The 21,653-nt window shown below is 43.6% G+C and overlaps 2 protein-coding genes across 2 annotated transcripts in view; both read left to right on the top strand.

Annotated features, from left to right (window-relative positions):
* Positions 1-9,559: 9,559 nt before the first annotated feature.
* On the top strand, positions 9,560-16,498 carry si:dkey-5i3.5 (uncharacterized protein LOC565091 homolog). The gene is made up of 3 exons (XM_063196157.1): positions 9,560-9,657; positions 10,573-11,132; positions 15,231-16,498. The coding sequence occupies exons 2-3, from the start codon at positions 10,586-10,588 to the stop codon at positions 15,590-15,592; spliced, it is 909 nt and encodes a 302-aa protein (XP_063052227.1). The 5' UTR covers positions 9,560-9,657; positions 10,573-10,585; the 3' UTR covers positions 15,593-16,498.
* Positions 16,499-17,492: 994 nt separating this feature from the next.
* Positions 17,493-21,653, top strand: part of rbm28 (RNA binding motif protein 28) — a 20,805-nt gene continuing 16,644 nt past the window's right edge. Inside the window, exons 1-7 of the mRNA XM_063197295.1 lie at positions 17,493-17,922; positions 18,131-18,277; positions 18,385-18,488; positions 18,645-18,720; positions 19,040-19,132; positions 20,367-20,435; positions 20,577-20,718. Of these exons, the coding sequence (XP_063053365.1) occupies positions 17,802-17,922; positions 18,131-18,277; positions 18,385-18,488; positions 18,645-18,720; positions 19,040-19,132; positions 20,367-20,435; positions 20,577-20,718 (752 nt within the window). The 5' untranslated portion in view covers positions 17,493-17,801. The remainder of the gene's footprint in view (positions 17,923-18,130; positions 18,278-18,384; positions 18,489-18,644; positions 18,721-19,039; positions 19,133-20,366; positions 20,436-20,576; positions 20,719-21,653) is intronic.

Below are 21,653 nucleotides of genomic sequence, written 5' to 3'. Positions count from 1 at the left end.
TGCTTGTGTGTGTGGTGTGTGCGCGTGCGATCCTGTGTTTGTGTGGGTGACATAGTTCTCTCCTCCCCTTTTCTCTCCTGTCTCTCTCTCTCTCTCTCTCTCTCTCTCTCTCTCTCTCTCTCTCTCTCTCTCTCTCTCACACACACACACACAAACACACGCTGCCTCTCTCCCTCTCTCTTCCTCTCTCTCTCTCTCTCTCTATCTGTATCTCTATCTGTATCTCTCCCTCTCTCTTCCTCTCTCTCTCTCTCTCTCTATCTGTATCTCTATCTGTATCTCTCTCTCTATCTCAAACACACACACTCTCTCACCAAAACATGCATCGCCCTGCCCCACTCGTTCACGTGCCATTCAGAATCCCATCCCTCTCTCTTCCTCCCTTTTCATGTGCCCGCTCAGAGCCCTCTGGCCTCTCCATCTCATTACCTATTCCCGCGAGGGTGTGAAATGATTATCTGATTATAGACGTGCTGCCTGGCTCTCTGCCTGCCTGTCGTCCTCTCTCCTCCATACATGTGAACACACACACAGACAGAGAGAGACACACGCAGAGAGAGAGAGAAAAAGCAATCCTCAGTGTTCAGCCAAGCATGAAACGGGAATGTAAAATGTCTGAATCCATACATCTTCCTCCCAATCATTATAATTTATTGTGTCTAATACATGATGTGGCAGCTCGTGCACACATGAGGGCAGGGAATGGTGGATGCTGTGGAACCAACCGTTAGAGGTTCCGGAAATGGAGGGGGGTGCACAGAAAGTACTTCTCCAGGGTCTCTCCCCCACCACCCCCCACCCCCGTTAACCCTCCCTGGAGCACACAGCATGTTATTATGGCAATTAAAGAGCCATCACAATCACCGCAGCAGCAGTTAGCGCCTCACAGCCATCCGCCCTGGGGCTGGAAAAATTGCTACAAAAAGTGGCCCTCGCCTCGCCTCCGGGCTCTGGAGACTATGTCCGACCGACCGACTGAGCGAGGGGCCCTAGTAGCTCTCTCTCTCCAAGTGAATGTGATGTTCCAGCATAATTATGGAGCACCGGCCCCTCATAATGTCTCACATGACCCCGCCGACAACACTGACGTAAGTGCTCCGACTGAGGTTTTCGGTTTAAACTTACTTAAGCCACCGCAGTTACTCCCCCATCTTTGATGATCTGTTGTTGGGCATGGGGAAAAAAGACAGGAAATGAACTGGGCAAGGGCAACATTTTTTTTTGGACCAATACTGCTTGATAAAGTTCCCTTTGCGAAAGATCACAAAGGGGCTGGAACCGCTCGGGAGAAAAAATAACACTTGCCTCACTGACTTGAAAGGAGACATACCTTAGCAGGGCTCAGTTTTTGACTGGAGCCAGGACGTGGCTAAGGCCAGTGTTGTTGATTCTTCTTGATCCCGGATCAGTCGCCCAGTAATCACCTTATAGGTACATGCCAAGACCGCTACTGAATGTGCCCAGATGAGATCAAGACATGGGCCAGGGGAGGAGGAGGAGGAGCAGGAGGAAGAGAAGGAGAAGGAGGAAGAAGATAAGGAGGAGGAGAAGGGGGAGGAGAAGAAGGAGGAGGAGGGTGATGAAGAGCACAAGAGAGAAGGAGAAGGAGGAGTAGTGGAGGAGGAGGAGAAGGAGGAGGAGGGTGATGAAGAGCACAAGAGAGAAGGAGAAGGAGGAGTAGTGGAGGAGGAGGAGAAGGTTGAGGAGGAGGAGGAAGAAGGGGAGGCTGTTACCCTCTCTCCCCAACCCCTGCACCTGGATACTCCATAAACACACAGAAGCATGGTCAATCATTCAGGCATTGCCATTTCACTGCAATGCAATAATAAAAACAGCCAGGCCTGTTATCAGTGGACTGCGGTGAGATTACGTTTTCCAGTTGAGTCATGAGCAGAGAGAGAGTGAGAGAGAGAGAGAGAGAGAGAGAGAGAGAGAGAGAGAGCTGTTAAAAACAAGATCGGTGGTTCTCTCTTTATGGGTAATTTCAACCGTGACCACCAGTGATTATTAGGATTAGGGGTTGGGGCTTCAGAGGTGATTTGTTGCTGGTTTTACAATATCAAGTGACTAGATTATCACATGTCAAGATTTTGTTTATGGTTACATAAATCATGGCTGCAGTATCTACCTCCTTCTATTGCAGAATTGCTTTATTGTTTTGATGGAATCGAACCAAGCATCAGCCATTTTGTTGTAATAGACCCAGTCAAAGTGGATTGTGTGTGTGTGTGTGTGTATGTATGTGTGTGTGTGTGTGTGTGTGTGTGTGTGTGCGTGCGTGCGTGCGTGCGTGCGTGCGTGCGTGCGTACATGCCTGCATGTGTGTGTGTGGCCAGTCATTGGGGAGGCAGGCACAGCAAGCATGTAGATCAATGTCTATTTAAACAGAGCCGGAGGGGGGATCCTGACTGAAGTAGGACACCAGCAGCAGACCATTCCCTCACAAAATCTCATTCCATTTACCGAGGAGGAGGGACTGCTATACCAAGGCCTCTGACAGCTTTTGCTGGGCATGGGACAAAGTCATCTGAAAGGTCCCCTTCTCTTTACATGCAATCTAATGAGGAGCCCAATTCTGTGGCCCCCTCTCTCCCTGGGCCTGGGCCAATTTACCCCTTTGTCCCCCCCCCCTTGCTGACGTCCCTGAGTGCAACACATACCTTATTACTCTTTGGCACAACATGCTACAAACAGTCTAAACAATTTTCCACACATAACACTTACCAAGGAGGGAGTATAACACTCTTTGGTTCAACGTGATACCGACAGTGTAAACAACTCTACAGTCAAACAGGGTCGCTGACAGCTTTGGCCGGGCTCAGGACAAAGTCATCTGAAAGGCCCCCTACAGCACAATGCATACAATGTAATGAGGACCCAGTTCTGGTCCCCCTCTCTCCCTGGGCCCAGGACAACAGTCCACTTTGTCCCCACTCACCCCCCATTCCCCGCCTCCTGTTGGCACCCCTGCAGACAAATAATGCTTATCGAGGAGGGAGTGCAGCAGCACATACCTTTTTACTCTTTGGCACAACACACTACCGACAGTCTAAACAGCTCTCCACACATAACGCTGACTGGCGCTTCCTCTGATTTATGATAGGGCCGGCCAGCGCATCTGTCGCTTACTCTGCTTGCAGTGCTTACAGTTTACGCGGAGGAGAGCGTATTGGGTTCCATTCATTCATTCCACGGCGGGTCAAACTGTTGGTGGTCCTTAAAGAGAAATCATACACAATGCATGCATAAACAAATGCAAAGGAAAAAAGAAAGGGGGCTCTGATGTTATGCTGAAGGCATTGGAAGAGTAAATATTCTCCGTTCATGGGTGGTGTGTGTGGTTCACCAGACAGGAGAGGGGAAGAGAGGTTCAAATGAGGAATGTTCAAAACACATATAATATAATATAATATAATATAATATAATATAATATAATATAATATAATATATTATAATATAATATAATATAATAGTGGAATAAAATAAAATATGATACAAAGAATTGCCTTTCATTGTCACCACATGCATGTACAATGAAAGCTGTACATGTGTGACATGAGACTGAAACTGTCTCACTCACAAGTAAAAAAAAAAAAAAGTTGAGTGACGCAGAATAAAGATGTCTTATCATATCTTATCGCAATGGAAGAAGGCAAGAAGGAAACGCGACAACAATGGTCAGAAATGCAGTGACACATGGTTGTGTGTGTAGTCACTGAGAGGAGAGTAGGCGTATTGTGAGAGAATGCCATATAGTACTGCACTGTAGCAGCCTGCAGGGATAAGCTAGCTCCTGACAGAGAGAATGAGGGTGTGCTCACTGTGCTGGACAAGCAAGCAGGAAGCCACCAAATGAGCCATGACACACACATAGGGGCCCAGTAGTCTGTAACCTACTATGTGTGTGTGTGTGTGTGTGTGTGTGTGTGTGTGTGTGTGTGTGTGTGTGTGTGTGTGTGTGTGTGTGTGTGTGTGTGTGTGTGTGCGTGCGTGTGTAGGACCGCTGAAAGCTTTGGCCGGGCCCAATGGGGCACCTAAGTCACGGCCTCTTCTTCCTGACCATGGGGCCTTAAATTGCAAAAAAATTGAATGGAAGTAAATGGAGCGAGTCATGGTGGATTTGTGGGGCATAGGTAGATTTCAAAGGTTTGGATTGACGTCGTCAGACCACTCATTTCAAGTCCAGTACATTTTCTTGACTCCCCAGGCCCCATGAGGCGACAGGAACGGGTGCGTGCATGTACATGCACACACTCACGCACGCACGCACACACACAAACATTTGTGTGTGTGTGTGTGAGAGTAGGACTGTCTACATAAGCTTTCTGTTGGGACAGAGATCAGGGCCAAACAAAGCGTCCAGATGAGCTGGTCAAACACATGAGCTCAGATCGCCGCTTCTCCATATCCGCCCGTCACAGCCACCGCTGAGCGTTCCCATCCCCACGCATCATTTGCATGAGTGCCCCTGAAAGTGGACAGGCGGAGGGGACAGTGGGGACAGAGCGCTTGGGGAGTCCTCTCTCATAGGAATCAGAGCCAGCCAGTGACAATGACAGTAGCGGCTGTGATGACAGGTGCATGATGTGGGGGTGGGGCGTGGGGGACAAAGGGGCCAGTTGTCCACGCAGCGCCGAGGGAGAGACGTGGTGCAGAATTGGGTCTCCATTATATTGTGTGTATATTGAGAGGGGGGGACCTTTCAGATGACTTTGTCCCAAGCCCCGGCCAAAGCTGTCAGCGGCCCTGATGTGGGGACTAGAGTCAGTATGAGCTTAACACTGACAATAGTCAACAACACGAATGAGCACTTTGCAAATTACAAGTCAGTCTAATGCCGGTCTAAATGTCATCCAGTAATCACACTTATCACTTAATCGATTTCATGGGAAGCCACCTGTCATCCCAAAGGCTTCAAAACTTCATTTGACTACATTATTACAGTGTTTCTCAAACTTTTTCAGACCGAGGACCACGTTGTCCCCCTAAAAATCTTCAGGGACCGCCTGTCAACTGAACTGACAGTTGACGGGTATTAATTTGACACTGCTAATTTCGATGCAGATCACTTACTTTTTATTCACATTTACAAGCCTGTCGTATTGTGGTGAAAATAAGACTTCATCCATGTTAAGCTTTGCAATAATGCTACAAATATAGCCTGCTGCTAGCTTGTCTTGGAAAAATAGAAACACCCTCATGGAACACCTGAGCTCTGCCACGGACCACCAGTGGTCCCCGGACCACACTTTGAGAATCACTGCATTATTATATTATTGAATATGACTTCTTCAGACACAATATTGGACAGACATCATATCTAGGTTGATAAATCACATTTTGTACTGTTGGATGATGAACACCCTTCTAATAAGACTGCCAACATTGTGTGTATGCCCCATTTTGAGATATAGGCCTACTGTATGTTTTTTTATCATTGCGCATGGTATCAGTCTCTGTATGGACTATGAAGCATACTTGATGTAGATCTGTACCATACTGTTTTCTACTGTTAAGACTGGCACATTTTTTTCATGTTGATTTGAAACAATCCATTAATCTAAGCAGGCCATTAATTTCTGATTACATGGGAGGCATCCCACATGTGACGATTGCGCACCTCAGCTTGTTTGAAAAAGACATAGCCCCAACCCTTACTTGTTGTCGAGCCTTAGCTTGATGCACCAGCCAGTTTCCTTTCTAACCGAGTCCTTAACAAGATTTTGTAACAAAAGATTGTGGAAGAGCTTTGAGCATTAGGTAGTCAGGATGCAGAACTCAATAGACTACTTCCTGCCTCCTGGTCCTGGAAAGAAACACACACACACACACACACACACACACACACACACACACACACACACACACACACACACACACACACACACACACACACACACACACACACACACACACACACACACACTTTTTCATCCCATTGCCCCTGCACGACCATTCAGCCACCTGCATTTCCATACAGTAACTTGCTGCAGCCTCGCCTTCCATACAAGTTAACCTTAATTGACTCTCCCTTGCCCAAAGACAGAGGGGAAAGTGTCCCAAGCAGAGTAGGAAAGTGAGGTGAACTGTGTAAGATTGTGAATAGGTATTGCAACTATGCTTATCATTGAAATTGTGCTGCCTATTGCCAAATTTGACCTTTTCATGAATACATTATGTACTAGTATTTACTAGTATGAAGTCTTGCAGCTAAAATGTCTATTTATGGAAATTCAAAATGGTGGTAAGTATTTGTTAAAAAAGGTAACATTTTTGAATGTGCATCATTCATTCTGGAAATGAACTACTAAAAATATTACACAGTTCACCTTTAAGATGTAGAGTGTCCAGGATTGTAGAGCAATGGCACACAGCAGGAGGCAGAAGATCAGGATTTGCCGTTTATTTTGCAAACACAGGTGAAAACAGCGAGCCAGTGACAAAGAAAAGCAAAAATACACCGTCAAAATGTTTCCGTTGTTTTTATGGAAAAATACTGGCAGCTGTGGTTGCCATTATAATTCTGTTAAAAATATGGTGAAATGTAGAAAACTATAAACACTGTCTACAAAAAATGCATTTTTTTTAAAAGGCAAGAAGCAGCCAAAATAACATACAAAAAAACACCTAGCCTATAGGCCTTGCCAAAGGCCCTCAATATTGGGTTCAAGAGCCAAGAAGACTATGAACAACCATAACACTGCAGGGAAATGTTTGGGGAGAACGGTGTTTTGTGTGCTCAATGGCAGTTGACATTTCAGACGCCGTGACGATTCGCTGACAGGACGCACCATCACAGAAAATGTTGTAGTGTTGGCACTGTTTGTGATAGTACAGGATCCAGCAATCTGTGCAGTGCACATGGGCAGTTCTCTGTTACAATGCATTCTGATTAGACATTCAGGTAACACTTATAACATTATAAGCACATTATAAGCACATTTATAACAAATTATAACGCACATTATAATTACTTACAACGTATTATGACTACACTCATAATGCTTCATGATGCTTTATATTAACAGTTATGAATAACTATGAATCTAGCTTATAATGCTTTATAAATCCAAGGGTGTCATGCGTGCTCATGACTGGCTATAAACTACAGGCTGCCTGATGGGGCTTATAGTACATTATGAGTACCTAAACCCCTCTATGCACAGACCTGGATGATAAACTGTCATAAGGGCTCATATGATGCTATAATGTTTCATGTGAGATCATAAGTCGTCAATGTGTGGTCTAAGTAAAGTGAAGTTCATATGGATGCATCTAATGCACTGTATAATGCACATCTATAATGCATCATAATGTACTGTAAGCCCCATCAGGCAGCCTGTAGTTTATATCCTGTCATGAGCACTCATAATACCCTTGAATTTATAAAGTATTATAAGCTACATTCATGGTTATGCATTACTGTTAACATGAAACATCATCAGTGTAGTTGTAATGCTTTGTAAGTAATTATAATGTGCATTATAATTTGTTATAAATGCGCTCATAATGCGCTATAGATATGGGCTTCATAGAAAGTGTTACCGAAATTCCTATCCAGAATGCATAGTAATTTCCGCAGAGTGTATGTGCGCTGCGCAGATTGTTGCCTCCTGCGCCATCATGAACGAGCCCTTTGGGATCTCTTTCATGATATAGGGCAGGGGTTCCCAAACTTTTTTCTTTGGGGACCACATTATCGTTCCTGACTGTGATCAGGGGCCGGGATCAATAATGTGGGCTGTGCACTAGACCACTGCTGCCTGTTATAGCCATAAGTTATAGCACAAAATAGTTCATCATTACAAGTGATTTGCAAAAGAAGTGAGTACATGTTTTTCAATTTGAAATACCACAGGTATTCCTTTTAATTTCTAATAACCATGTAAAAGCGTTAGAAAAATATGGTGATTGACAGTTTATGAGTGATACAATAGAAATGGTATGCCTGTTTATATTACAGTGAGATGAGAAACTATCAAGACAATAAACTTCTGGTGATTCACACTATATATATATATATATATATATATATATATATTAAATTGCTTCTTTGGGCCAGTTCAAATGGTGAGGTGCAGAGGCTGCATCAGAGCCGTGGGAACTCGTCTGTGACAGGGGGTGCAGGGGTGCAGGGGGTGCAGGCATTTTTTGCACATTTTTTGGGGGTCCTCCCCCAAGAAAATGTGTGTCTTCGATGCAATTTCCTGCATTTTAATGCATTTTAATGCATTTTAATGCATTTTAATCAGTGTCCGAATGACGGACGTCTGGCTACCCTATGGGGGCTGAAAATGGTCAGAAAAGTTATTGTGCTTGTAACCCATTGCACCGCTAGTTCCCACAGCAGGGGGTGCGGCCGCACCCCCTGCACCCCTACTTCCCACGGCTATGGGTTGCATCCGGCCCCCGGGCCTTAGTTTGGGGACCCCTGATATAGGGCCTATGTGCCACTTTTGTTTTGTTACAGCCTGATTGATTTCAAACAGTAGCCTACCATCTGTTGTCTTTGTTATGGCAATACATGTTATTATCAACTGTCTGAGCAGAAAAGGTGACACACTGGACCATAGCTGTACATGTCCTTGAACTCAATTATATGGCATGATCGGACGCCCAAGGTCTTAGTATCCATTTTCCTCTGGTTGGCTTAAAAAACACACAAGCACAGGCACAGGCACACGCACACACACACGCACACACACACACACCAGCCTTAACATCTTTGTGGGAGCCCTCCCATTGACTTCATATTCCATTATTCATATTAACCTTAACAAAAGCTAAATAATTCTAAACTGTTCCCAACCTAAAACAATCCCTAACCCTAACCTGTCAGTGAGGAAATGTTCTTACACTTTTACTATTATAACAAGCAAACAACCAGTAAAAGCGGCCAAAACATGTGGGCTCCAGGATTTGGGCCCCACATGGAGCGAGTTCCCAGCCTCGCGCACCATCATTTGTACTTCCGCCAGAGACGGTTTAAATGCATTAGAATAGAGAATCTTTGCTTCCGCCAAGAGACTCCGCACTACGTCTGGTACCTGTTTTCTGTGGAGCGATGTTGAGCAGCAGAATTTGTCCGGTGACAAACGGTCCAAAGTTGTAATTTTATACTACGATAGGATGCTCTGTCAGACATGTTTGTTGTCTTCTTACACATCATCCTAGATCGGTTACTTGTCGCCACCTGCTGTTGGAATTGGCAACATAATTTCCAATAGCAGCAGCGTAGAGATGCTTTGTAGCAATATGCCTATGAGCTACAAGCGCCTCCCAATAACCTCGCTGAATGTCCATTACTGTCCATACGTTCTGGGGAGCATGTGAAAATCCATGCTAATGAAATGCCCGTTACAAAATATCTGCCCCACGTGACGACACAAATCCCTATGCAATGCAACATCAAAGGTCTTATTTAAGTCTCAAGAACGAGGGAACCCACCACACTGGCCACCCACTTAGGCCTACACTCAAGCAATATGCTGTAGAACTAATACAAAGTAACAACGTCTGGGTAAAAAAAAGAACCCAAAGATTTTGACTAGGAAAAGAAGGAACAGGGGGAGGGCGGAGCTGCGAGCAAGCTATACCCTCCTACTACCCCTGTTGTTGAGGAAGAGGATTCAAAATACTACAACCAGACGGCAGCAGGTAAGGCCGGTGATTCATTTGATACATTGAGTTGAGCTAGCACTTGGTTAGACTGATAGCACATGGCTAACACTCAGCTGACCTATTTTTGTGGGAATATGAACCATAGGAGATGATAAAAGTACTTTTCCAGCGCTGTCCATCCCGTGGGGCAGCCCGCAGCGCTTCTGTAGATAGGCTAGTGGCAGTTTAGACACGAATCTACAAGTCAACTCGGTTATATACAACGTCTGCCTATGGCGTGACTGTTCTTTCTATTGTTATTTTTTTGAAAACTGGACTTGGACCCAGTAGGTAGCCTATGCATCATGTAGCCTACATCATAGGCTATCTTATGTTCGGCTCTGCAGTGCGCCCCACCACCAAGTCACAATGGTGCTTCTGTAAAGAAGACTGAAAAGCCAGAGCAAGGCATTCCACCTCACTGTCATGACTGACCTCTGTTTCGAAACTGGTTTGAAACCAATCACATGCATGAGAGAGCAACATTGTAGAACCCCTTCTGCTACGACAGTTACATGCCTCAACAATCAGGCTGTCGCCAGGATTAGGAGCTATGACATGACTGTTTACGGATCAGAAATATACAGTAAAAAGCGTGAGTAATTGGCCTGTGGATACCATCTGTCCATTGGCATTTCCATAGAGAGAGAGGATATAATAACACATTTCTGTTTCTATTTAATACAATGGAATAAGCTGGAATAAGCTATTAACTGCATATTACAGATTCTTTCCATTCCGTAGGTTATTCTTTGCCCTCTCCAAAGTGTTGAAGTGAGTGGGAACTTGTCCAAGCGCAACCTTTAGCCTAGAAATTGTTACCTTCTTTCTTTCTGGCCTTTCAATGACCTACTTGTAGTATTTTCCCTCCTTAACGCTTATTTGGTTTATCCCAACCCCCAACTACAACAGCCACCCTGCTGCCATGCTCGCCCGTGCTGCCCTCTCCTCTGGTGTGACCATCCACAAGATCAGCAAAACAATCACCCTCTATTGCAATGACAAGCCAATCACCCCAACCCACACCTCTTCGTCTTCATCATCCACACCGGCGGAGGAGAGCCCAGGCACCACCACCAGCTCTGGAGCCCAGCAACAACATCAGCCCAGCAGGCCCCTGCTGCTTCTCCTGCCCTGGCTGGGCTCGCGACCCCAAGCCGTGTCCAAGTACTGCGAGATCTACTTCCGCACGGGCTTCGACGTGCTGATGGTGGAGAGCCAGGTGTCCCTGTTCCTGTGGCCGCGCTGGGGCCTGGAGTACGGCGCGCGCCTCCTGGACCTGCTGGAGAGCGACCAGCGCTTCTGCCGCCGGCCCCTGCTGGTCCACGCCTTCTCCATCGGGGGCTACACCTTCAGCCAGCTGATGATGCACATGGCCCAGGACCGGGAGCGCTACCAGGGGCTGGCGCAGCGCATCCACGGCCAGATCTACGACAGCCTGGTCATCGGCTCCCTGGAACGGATGGCTGTCGGTGAGAGATGGTAGATGTGTTGTTGGTTTAGTGTAGGGGTGGGTGGTATATGTATGGTATACCAAGGATAGATATTTTGGGGCATACCATGATGGGTCACAGCATCACTACAGAGATTAAAAAAGTCCACCAGGATTTTTTTGCTCCCACTTTTTTTATTTTCATGTAACGTTTGGGTGGACACTGAACAACCTTCTTCGGACAGGTGTTCACCCAAAACGTTACGTTAAGATGATGAAAACAGTGGGATCAAATGAAATCCTGGTTGAAGCAAACTTTTTCCATCTTTATGGTCATTTGGTTGTCCTGGCTGCTCCCAGGTCAGATGTCTTATGGATGTGCGGGCTTAAAACTATTCCTTCGCTGCATCACTACAACCACGAGACAAAATGTTGACATGTACCTTCAGCCAATTGATAGTACTATTACATTTTATTCCATTCATACATTTTATTTAATACTTAGATTTTTGTGAGGGGGACTGTTTTCTCGGTATGAATGTCAAGTGAAGTTAGGTGAACCCTAAAGTTGTGCTTTTGCGTAAAGCCAATCTCAGATTCAGCAGAGTTGTATAAAGTGGAACTTGATGTACTATTACCGTTGGAATAACAGTACTCATTTCATATTGTATACAAGCTTAGTTGCAGCTATGTAACATCATACTACTAAGGTTGTAATTACATTTGCGACACTTCTACTTCCACTTTACACAACTCTCAAAAACACCAATATGAAGGCACCATTATGTGATACTATTTGGTGTGACCAGTCTATGGGTACATTGCTTAGCTAGTGCAACAGATACAAGATACTTTGCAGACAACCGCACATGTGGTTTAATCTAGCTTTCTGACCTTGATTGTGTCCTGGGGCATATTCTTTCTGTTAGGAATGTGCTGATGCTTACTCAGAGGAATATAATTTAGACTGAGGTGTACAAAAAACATGGAGTGAATGGATCATTTTGAATGAAATGAAACTTCATTTTTAGGCTTTAAATGTTAAGTACCAATTTAGTTTCCAGAGCCTGTTAGCTCTCGCATGTTGGAATTAAGGCATTATGCGGTATGTGCTTGTTATAGATGCAGCTCAGGCCTACTTGTTGCAGGGTGCCCATGGGCTCTTAATGTTGCTCATTCCTTGTGGTTTGATGTTTCTCATTCCTTGCCCGATATGAAAACCGTGAAAATATGGACTTTGCTCAGAAACTGTGTTTAACGCCTGTCACCCCCCCATGCCAGACACACACACAGACACACATTCAAAGCTGAGGCTAAGGTAGATTTGGGTTATCAGGTTATCAGTGCAGGTTCAAGGTCCAAAACAGGATGGCCCTCCATTTCATCAGATAATGTAAACAACCTCTAGCCTATGCACTGAGTATGTAGGCGGCTGATGTAGTTGTAGTAGTTGTGGGAACTGTGTGTGTGTGTGTGTGTGTGTGTGTGTGTGTGTGTGTGTGTGTGTGTGTGTGTGTGTGTGTGTGTGTGTGTGTGTGTGTGTGTGTGTGGTGCTGGTGGTGTGTGTGTGTGTGTGTGGCGGGGGTGCTGGGGGTGTTTAGCACTTTCAAAAAATATCAACAGCACTGGAATTAACCTCGCATTGTGGGGAGGGGATCTCATTTACTGGTCAAGCACTTTGAATATGTACATAGGCTACTGCTACTACTTGAAACTAAGCAGTGTTGTTCCTACGCACACAATTTCGTTGCCTTCAATGACAATGACTCTTGAATCTTGTAGGAAAAGGACGTTTAACAACAAATTGATTGACTATCCTTTCAGTCCAAATTGCAGTAAGTGCATATTTTGCCTAGATTGGAACTAGAACTTTATAAACAAGGGGGTCATTTCACGTGAAATCAGACACTTTGGGACCTGACCGATTTCAATCATACTTGCTGTGCCTGTTTAGTAGCAAGGTAGCACCCCAGAACTGCATTTATGTGAATCTGACACCAATAAAACAGACTAGCAAAGGTTTACATATGAGGGTAGGACACTGCATTCAGCCTTGATTATATCAGTCAGTGTAAGTCACAAAAAGATGTCTGTGGTGTTATTTGCAAGCTCTTTTCTGGCTCTACAAAGTACACAAACAGCATGGAATACAACAACCCTCAGAATATGAATTATCATAAATTGAAAAATTAAAAATTGAATATCTAAAAACCTTTATATTTTAAAATGGCCAGTTCCTTGTCTAAACATAGCCTGCAATGTCATGAACAACACCTGAAATGCTGGTGATTGGTTCTTTGTTCACTTCAGAGATAATGGGACTCAAAAATATGACATCATACACATCACCTAGTAATAATATGGTAACACCATAGTAATATCACATTGACAGCATGTCTATCGGAATATGTAAAGGATGGAGATGGTCCATGAGGATGCAGGAAGTTCAGTTTCACCTCTCCAGTGCTCGGCATACATTCCTCAACACATAGCCACTAGTTGCCATCATACACAGCTACAACATACCCTTTGATGCTTGAACATTTAGAAAATTCCTTTACTGAGCTTATTCTTTCAACCCTGCCTTCTCTGAATGCTGAAAATTGTCTAGCTTCCTCTGTGTCCATTGACAATGGGCAGAAGCGGTGTAGTTTTTGAGTACCTGGAATAAGGACTGACGAGGGTGCAGGGCCCACCGAGAAAATGCCCGTTATGCCAGATGGCCAGTCCAGTCCTGTCCCTGACACTACTACTTCATTACAACTCCTTTCAACCTTTATGTCCCATTATCTCTGAAATGAAAAAAGAACCAAACACCCCATTTTCAGGTGTTGTTTATGACCTTACAGGCTATATGTTTAGACAAGAAACCGGCCATTTTAAAATACAAGTTTTTTGATATTCGATAATTTACTTTTCAATGTATCATAATTCATATTCTGAAGGTTGTTGTATTCCATGCTGTGCCTGTAAATTGTAGAGCCAGAAAAGAGCTTTCAAACAACACCTCAGACATCTTTTTGTGACTTACACTGACTGATATAATCCAGGCTGGATGTATACTGTAGTGTCCTACCCTCATATGTAAACCTTTGGTAGTCTGTTTCTCCTGGTGTCAGATTCACACAAATGCAGTTCTGGGGTGCTACCTTGCTACTAAACAGGCAGAGCAAGTATGATTGAAATCAGTGTTGGTCGGGTCCCAAAGTGTCTGATTTCACGTGAAATGACCCAAGGGCAAGAGGTCTATGTTTTGTGAAAACAATCCAAAAAGAAAACTGGTTTCCAACCGACCAAGCGACCGACACAGTGACATGCAGTGACTGCACGTGACTAAACACATCACCATTGTTACTGTATGTATAACATGGTGGACTGTGAGTGAGGACAACTTTGTGAAGGAAAACAGCTTAAAGGGACACTGTGTGAGATTTTTAGTTATTTATTTCCAGAATTCATGCTGCCCATTCACTAATGTTACCTTTTTCATGAATACTTACCACCAGCATCAAATTCTAAGTATTCATTATGACTGGAAAAATGGCACTTTTCATACATGAAAAGGGGGATCTTCTCCATGGTCCGCCATTTTGAATTTCCAAAAATAGCCATTTTTAGCTTCAAAAATGACTGAACTTGGACCATACTAGAAAATATTTGTTTATTACTTAGTAAACTTTCATGTAAAGATCAAATTTGGCAATAGGCAGCCCACTTTCAATGATCAGCATAGTTGCAGTACCTTTTTTGACCATTTCCTGCACAGTGTCCCTTTAAAATCTCTGTATACACACTACTGTAAGAAAAGGAGAATTTGGTCTGTTTCATATCATACGCTATTCCACTAAAGCGGTGACAATTCAAAGCATGAGAGACATAGCCTACTCTGTACTCAGTGGTGACAGTCTGAACAAATAGCAAATTGACTTTGTCAACTTTGCTGTTGAGTGATTGTGGATTGGTTGTTTCATCATCAATCTCCTTCAGGAAAAATCACATTTTGCTATATTTCTCTTTGCCTCTGAGGAGTAGTGATGATGCTTCTGCCTACCAGTATGTGCACAGTATTTGTGTTTATATATCTCTGAGTTCTTTTCCTTTGACCTAGCTTCCTGTCATACATTATTATGTGTTGCAGGTTTGGGTAAAAACCTTTTCCCCCGCATCGAAGGCCTGGTGAGGCGCCTGAGCTTGCTCTACTTCCGCACGTTCAAGCATCAGACGCTGGACTACTTCGCCACCGCCCTGGACGTCTTCTGGAACAGTCCCGTGACGGCGCCCGCCCTCTTTTACTACTGTGAGAACGACGCACTGGGCGACCCGGACGAAATGGAGAAATTGATCGCCCACTGGAAGTCGAGGGGCGTCACGGTGGAGCACCTCCGTTGGAAGGAGTCCATCCATGCGGGACATCTCCGCGCCCACCCACAGGAGTACCTCTCCTCACTGGACAGCTTCCTACACAGTCTCAGCATAGTGCCGCTCAAAGCTAAGATGTGAGCCCGGAATCGCCCTGTTGTAGAGGGAGAGAACACAAGTATTTGAGACTATTTTCTTACACATTGCACCCATGAGATGGTTGGTATAGTGGGCACCACTTTATATGGAAAAATAAACAGAACATGGTTCTCTCAGGACATGCACAAATACAAGGCTTTTACAGTTTGGCTAACTGGTCTCCAAGATGTTTACAAACATTTACAGCTTATTTCACATTCATATCAAATGTGGTAAAAGCATTAAATGTGATAAAAGCATTAAAAAAGAACCCCACTGGACTGTGCAGACTGGCAGTGCAGTGGCAAAAATAGGTCTGAATCATTTCAGCGTTTGATCAGTGTTTTATGTAGCTTGTGTTTGAGGCATATCTGGGACATGAAAACATTCCGAGCCACGCCATGGCTCATTACCATAACGTGAACTGAAGTTGCTTCTCTCCTGATACTCTTCACACAAGCAAAAAATGCCACACACCCCCCAAAATGTGTTTACCACTTATCATGCCTTCTCTTCCATGCAAAATTGAACAGAAGGGAAAGCATGACAAGTGCTATGGAGTCGGTCAATCTCTTCCACTTGCCTTACCGCCTTTGCCTCTGTTGGTGTGAATTTACAGTCATGCTGTAAAAAACTATTTATTTCTTGGTTCTCATCATGTACCCTAAAGAATTTTGAACTACAAACTGTTTCACAACTACACTACACCAAGTGTGTTGTCTCGCTGTTCACATTTCCTTGAAATCTAGGCATAACTCTTGGCACACATACTTTATTACTTGAAAAAATGTTTGGACTTGACAAGTCTATAGAGTTTAGAACACATATTTATGACTTATACAAATATTCTTATAATGTTTAAAGTGTGTACACCATTAAATTTGTTTAGTAAAATGGAATTTGTCCTGGGCTTGATCTCTTCACTTTAATGTTGTGTTGTTGACAATCACATGTTCTTACCAGCGCACTGCAATTATTGCAGATTAATTATGCCATCTTGACAACCTGTTGAGACATGATGACTTTCGTTTGACCTTTGTGGCTTACCATATTCCTCAGTGATCTCTGAAACCTCAGGAAGGCCTGGTACGATGGGCAGATATGCATTCCTGCTCCTACATGTCTGTAGCTGTGGCCTTTCTCTATAGCTTTACAAACAGTTGACTGATTGGCGTCAGATAATCTAACCCTACGTAGTTGTTTTACAAGTTTGAAGTACCTTACGGCCTGATCCCCTTGAAGGGTAGTCAAGTTAATTCAGAAGTGTCATCCTGTCAGAGGTCGATGATCCACAGAAACAATTGTATTAGAAGTTTGAAAAAACTACTCAGTGCTGCTTTTTTTAAAATGTGCATTTTTATGGGCATTTTGTGCTTATACTTTAGTGAAGATGAAACAGCAAAGTGGTGTTCGAGAGAGCGAGAGAGAGATGTGGAACAACGTGTGGAAAAGACACCAGGCTGGACTTGTGGTATAGGTGCTCTAACCAGTGTGCCATAGCACCACCAAGTGTTGCTTCATTGTTGACTTGCTTGAGGAATGTAATCAGGCTAATAATGAGACGAACATACTCCTATAGTCTGGAGAGGGGTATAAAGTGGAAGTATCAGTCTTACTGAATAAACCACATGGTCTTACATACTAGTTTGAACACCAATTATTCCACTGTAATGAGGTAGGTGTACTTAAAAAGTATACTTACACTTCATACACATTTGGTTAATGAAATAATAATAAAAGCCTGATGATGTGTATGGAGTAAAAACAAACCCTGGTGGCCAGTTAAAAAAAAAGTCTAGTAGTGCAACTAGTACTCATCTTCCACACCAGCAGAGGGCGATGTTGGGATTAGTCTTTGATAATTTGTAGAACAATTGAACTACTGACAGTAAACTTCCGGCTTTTCCCAAACAGCATGGCCGCCCCGTAGACGAAACGTGCGAAATATAATTTCTGTGACGTTCGTAGTAAAATGGGGAGCTTTTCTACTATACATTTATCAACCGTGTAGTTTTAACTTACGCCTATAAACGGCAAACATCTGAATTGTATAAAATATCTTCGCTGACCTGCACTACCGTACAGAGCTACTGTTTTCAGTAATCATTTGGCTAACTCCTGGTCACTGGCCAGTGAAAGCAGGGAGGTATCCAGTGGTAGAAATTAGTTTGTTGGAAGTTTCTTATAAAGGCCTGGAGAAGATTTGCGCACCATGTCGACCAGTCAGACCTTATTTGTGCAGAATTTGCCTGCTGATGCTTCCAACGAACGTTTGGAAGAAATATTCTCTGACATAGGACCAGTGAAACACTGCTTTGTCGTGAAAGATAAAGGTAAGTAATCATGTGGACGATTCACGTTGGTCACAGACAACACTGTGAAATGAATGAATAACAAATATGTTGTCTATGTTGTCATTGTACTGTTCTATCAGAAAAGGCTATGCAGTGTTGTGATGCTAAGCACACAGTGGGACAACGTAGTGCTATGACATTAACGCGTGGCTTGTCGTTTATTGCTACGTTCTTGATCCATCAACAGAATCCGGCAAATGTCGGGGCATTGGCTATGTCACCTTCCCAATGGCAGAGGATGCCAAGCGCGCGCTCACTGATGTCAACAAGTATGACGGAAAGAAGATTCGTGTATCATTCGCGAAGAAAAAGCTCAAGGAAAAGAAGAAAGGAGGTAAAGCGGAGATGCTGCTCCCACGTGAATTATCACGTTTTCAATCAACAGACATACATTTGTTGTCAAAGCAAAGTGCTGCATAATGTCACATAATTGTGTTACAGCCCCAAAAGAAGAAACAGCCCCCAAGACGACTCCAAAAGCTACTGAAATTCCTCGAAAGAAACAGCTGAAAGCACAACTCATCATAAGAAATCTTAGTTTCAAAGTAAGTGGTTATGGTGTGATTTACTGGATTGTAGTGAAATATCTTAGTTTGTTTTGGTTTTTTGTCTATAGTTTGTCTTGTGTACCATGCCAGTCTTTACCAGCACATTGTTCTGAATGAAGCAATGTTTGCAATAAATTGACTGTTCTCCCACAGTGTTCTACAGATGATCTGAAACAATTTTATTCCAAGTATGGTGCAGTCCAAGAGGTCAACATTCCCCTTAAACCAGGTAAGAACAGAAGAAGTGTATCCCTCCTGTGTTCTTGCTGTCTCGTACTTTGCTGTTGTTCAGTCATGGGATACTGATTCGGTTCCTGACTACCAGGTGGCTGTGGGGTATGAATCATCCATCCTGTGACTTAACTCTGAGCATGGTGCTGTTGGGTGGTAGAGACCTTTTGGACAGCACACATGGGGTGGATGTAAATAGAGAGACTGAAAAAGGTTGTGTCTGTTTTCAGTTGTACTCTGCATCATGATGACAAAAAATGAATCTGATCACCTTGCATTACGGTTTATTGAGTCCATGTCCTTTGCTGCATGTGTAGATGGGAAGATGCGTGGGTTCGCATTTGTCCGCTTCAAGAACATGATGGAGGCCCACAAGGCACTGAATGGCACCAATATGAAGGAGATCAAAGGTAAACCAGTCCAACGACACCATATCATTTCACTGACACCAGGGGTCCATGTCAAATCTGTTCCTTCCTTCTGTCATTTCCTGTGGTTTGTTGTAGGTTTGTGGCCTTGTGGTGCAAAGTTCGACATCACTGATTGAGGCTTTATTCAATATGTAGAGTAGTGTAGAGTATTTTTTTACTAACCCTGAAGGAAATTAAGGTGTCTGTCACCTTACATAAATGCACAAATACACAAAGACCTAATGCGTGTTATTGCAGTAAACATATTTCACACACTTGAGTACAATCAGCCAAGTGTATCGTAGCCACCAATAGTCCAAAAAGCCCATCAAAGTCCACTATCCAGGTCCAGAGGTAGAGCCAGGGTCAAGCATCCATACAGTGGCACTCAGGGAGAGAGGTGTATATGAGGAGCCCTGTGCAGACACGCTCGCACTTGCACACACACAATTACTTATATTTTGTGCAACCCGCTACCCTATCTGGACATTTGATCTCGTGTCACACACACACAAGATAAAATGTCCAGGTAGGGTAGCGTGTTAGCACAAATAAGAAGTAATTGTCCTGTAATAAGATGTATTAAATGCATATCTAGGCGAATCCTTCATATCTAAGCACACATTTTTAGGTCATTATCTCATTTGTGACCGGCATGTTGAATAGGTAAAAGGTCTGCCAACATCGCCAAAAGCTGCTCTGCCTACATTGACAGCAGGGAAACATTATAGTATTCTCCATGGAGGCAGGGAGACACCAGGGCAAAGGCCAATATGTGACCTTGCCTCCTCCACTTGTGCTTGTCTCCTCGTCCCGCCTCCTGGCCCCTCCTCCGTGGAGAAAACGACAAAGTTTCCCAGCTGTCAGCCTCGCCACAACAACTTTTGAGGGACTGTTTTTCATTCACCATCCCAATTGCAAATGAGAAAAAGACTTTGCAATTGAGCTTTTGCAAGATATTGAAATATAATGCTGTTGTCAGTGATGTCATCATGACGAGAGGCAAGTGGAGGAGGCAAGTGGAGGAGGCAAGGTCGCATATTAAAACGCACTCCAGGGAACAGGCCACAAGCAAACAGGAAAGGACAGGAGGAAGTAGTTTGACTTACACACCATGTTTGATTTTGGACATACATCACACACCAAATCACCTTTGGGTTGCTTTCATGTATAACTGTGATCTTGTCAATAGTGAACTTACTGACCTTGTTTCATGTGTTTGTGTGTCTCACAGGACGGCAAGTGGCTGTAGACTGGGCCGTCCCCAAAGACAAGTTTCAGGGGAAGAAGCCAAGTAACACAGGTAACAATCCGATGCAGATGTAATTTGACACAGAGATTGCATCAAAGCATAGCGGAAAGGAACCAACATAGCACAATAAGTTGAAGAGTATGTCACACGTTGTTTAGAATTGTGCATTTTATGTTTTTTTTTTAATGATAGCGGCGACTATAAAACAACAAGAAGAAGAAGTTGCAGTCAAAGTTGAGAATGATGATGATGACGACGACGACGATGATGATGATGATGATGATTCTGGATCAGAGGAGGAAGTGGACGTGGCAGCAAAGAAAGCAACACAAAAGTAAGTTTCTTGCTCACTAACATTTCTGAGTGATTTATATTGAGACTGGAACATTACATGCTTCATATTGATATGCTGTAGAAATGTAGATGAAATTCGGATTCTGGTAAATCCAGTTGTAGTGTCAGTAAAATAGACTTCTCCTGTGCATGCACCCTGCAAATTATATAGTGGTGGAGCAAATTTCCAGAGGGTCCCATACATTAAACCTTGAAAACTGGATTTGTGATAAGTGTGATGAAGAGTCTTGACATGTTAGGGATCCAGATATATGTTCCAGAAACTGTGTATGCTTTTGGAGTTCAATTAGACTTTCCATCATATTTCTGAATAGTGTTTCTGTACATGGGGTTAAAATGGCATTCCACTCAAGTGCCCACATGGTTAATTTGGCCCTGATATAGGGGTATCGTAGGATCATTTTGTCTGAAAAACTATTTCTGAGTCCCTCCTATTCTGCCATTTAAAGTATGAGTGCCCTCAAACTTTTGGAATACACACTTACAGTTCCCAAATATTTTGGAAAATCAATTATAACTCCAAAAGCACACGTCGTTTCCAAGATCTGGAACCCCAAAATCTCAAGACTCTTCATCACGCTTTTCACAAATCCAGTTTTCAAGGCTTATTATAATATATTCAAGGTATGTCCTTTGTAAGTACACCATCTGATAGACAGAGTGATATTGAGGGGGGTGGCCATTTTTAGGCCTCCATTTTCTTTTGAACTAAAGCTCTGCTTTAAATGTTCTACGCAATTCACAAACTTAAAAAGTGTATATGGCGCTCACACTTTGGAGGGCCTCATGTCCGCAACCATTACACGTAGGCATCACACTGTACCTGTATGTGAGATATGAGGCAAATCAAGGAGGGTCACCTATGGAGGGTGTGTGAATTAACATGGAATGACCCTTTTGTATCTCTGAAACTTG

The sequence above is a fragment of the Engraulis encrasicolus genome, chromosome 4 (genome assembly GCF_034702125.1).
Source record: "Engraulis encrasicolus isolate BLACKSEA-1 chromosome 4, IST_EnEncr_1.0, whole genome shotgun sequence".
NCBI lineage: Eukaryota > Metazoa > Chordata > Actinopteri > Clupeiformes > Engraulidae > Engraulis > Engraulis encrasicolus.
Note: the sequence above shows the minus strand (reverse complement) of the source record. Positions and strands in the feature narration are given on the sequence as shown.

What these genes read in the sequence shown, in the direction of transcription:
- si:dkey-5i3.5 (XM_063196157.1), top strand. Translation starts at nt 10,586, where the DNA reads ATGCTCGCCCGTGCTGCCCTCTCCTCTGGTGTGACCATCCACAAGATC. An exon ending in CCTGGAACGGATGGCTGTCG is followed by an intron (nt 11,133 to 15,230) that starts GTGAGAGATGGT and finishes TATGTGTTGCAG; the next exon opens with GTTTGGGTAAAAACCTTTTC.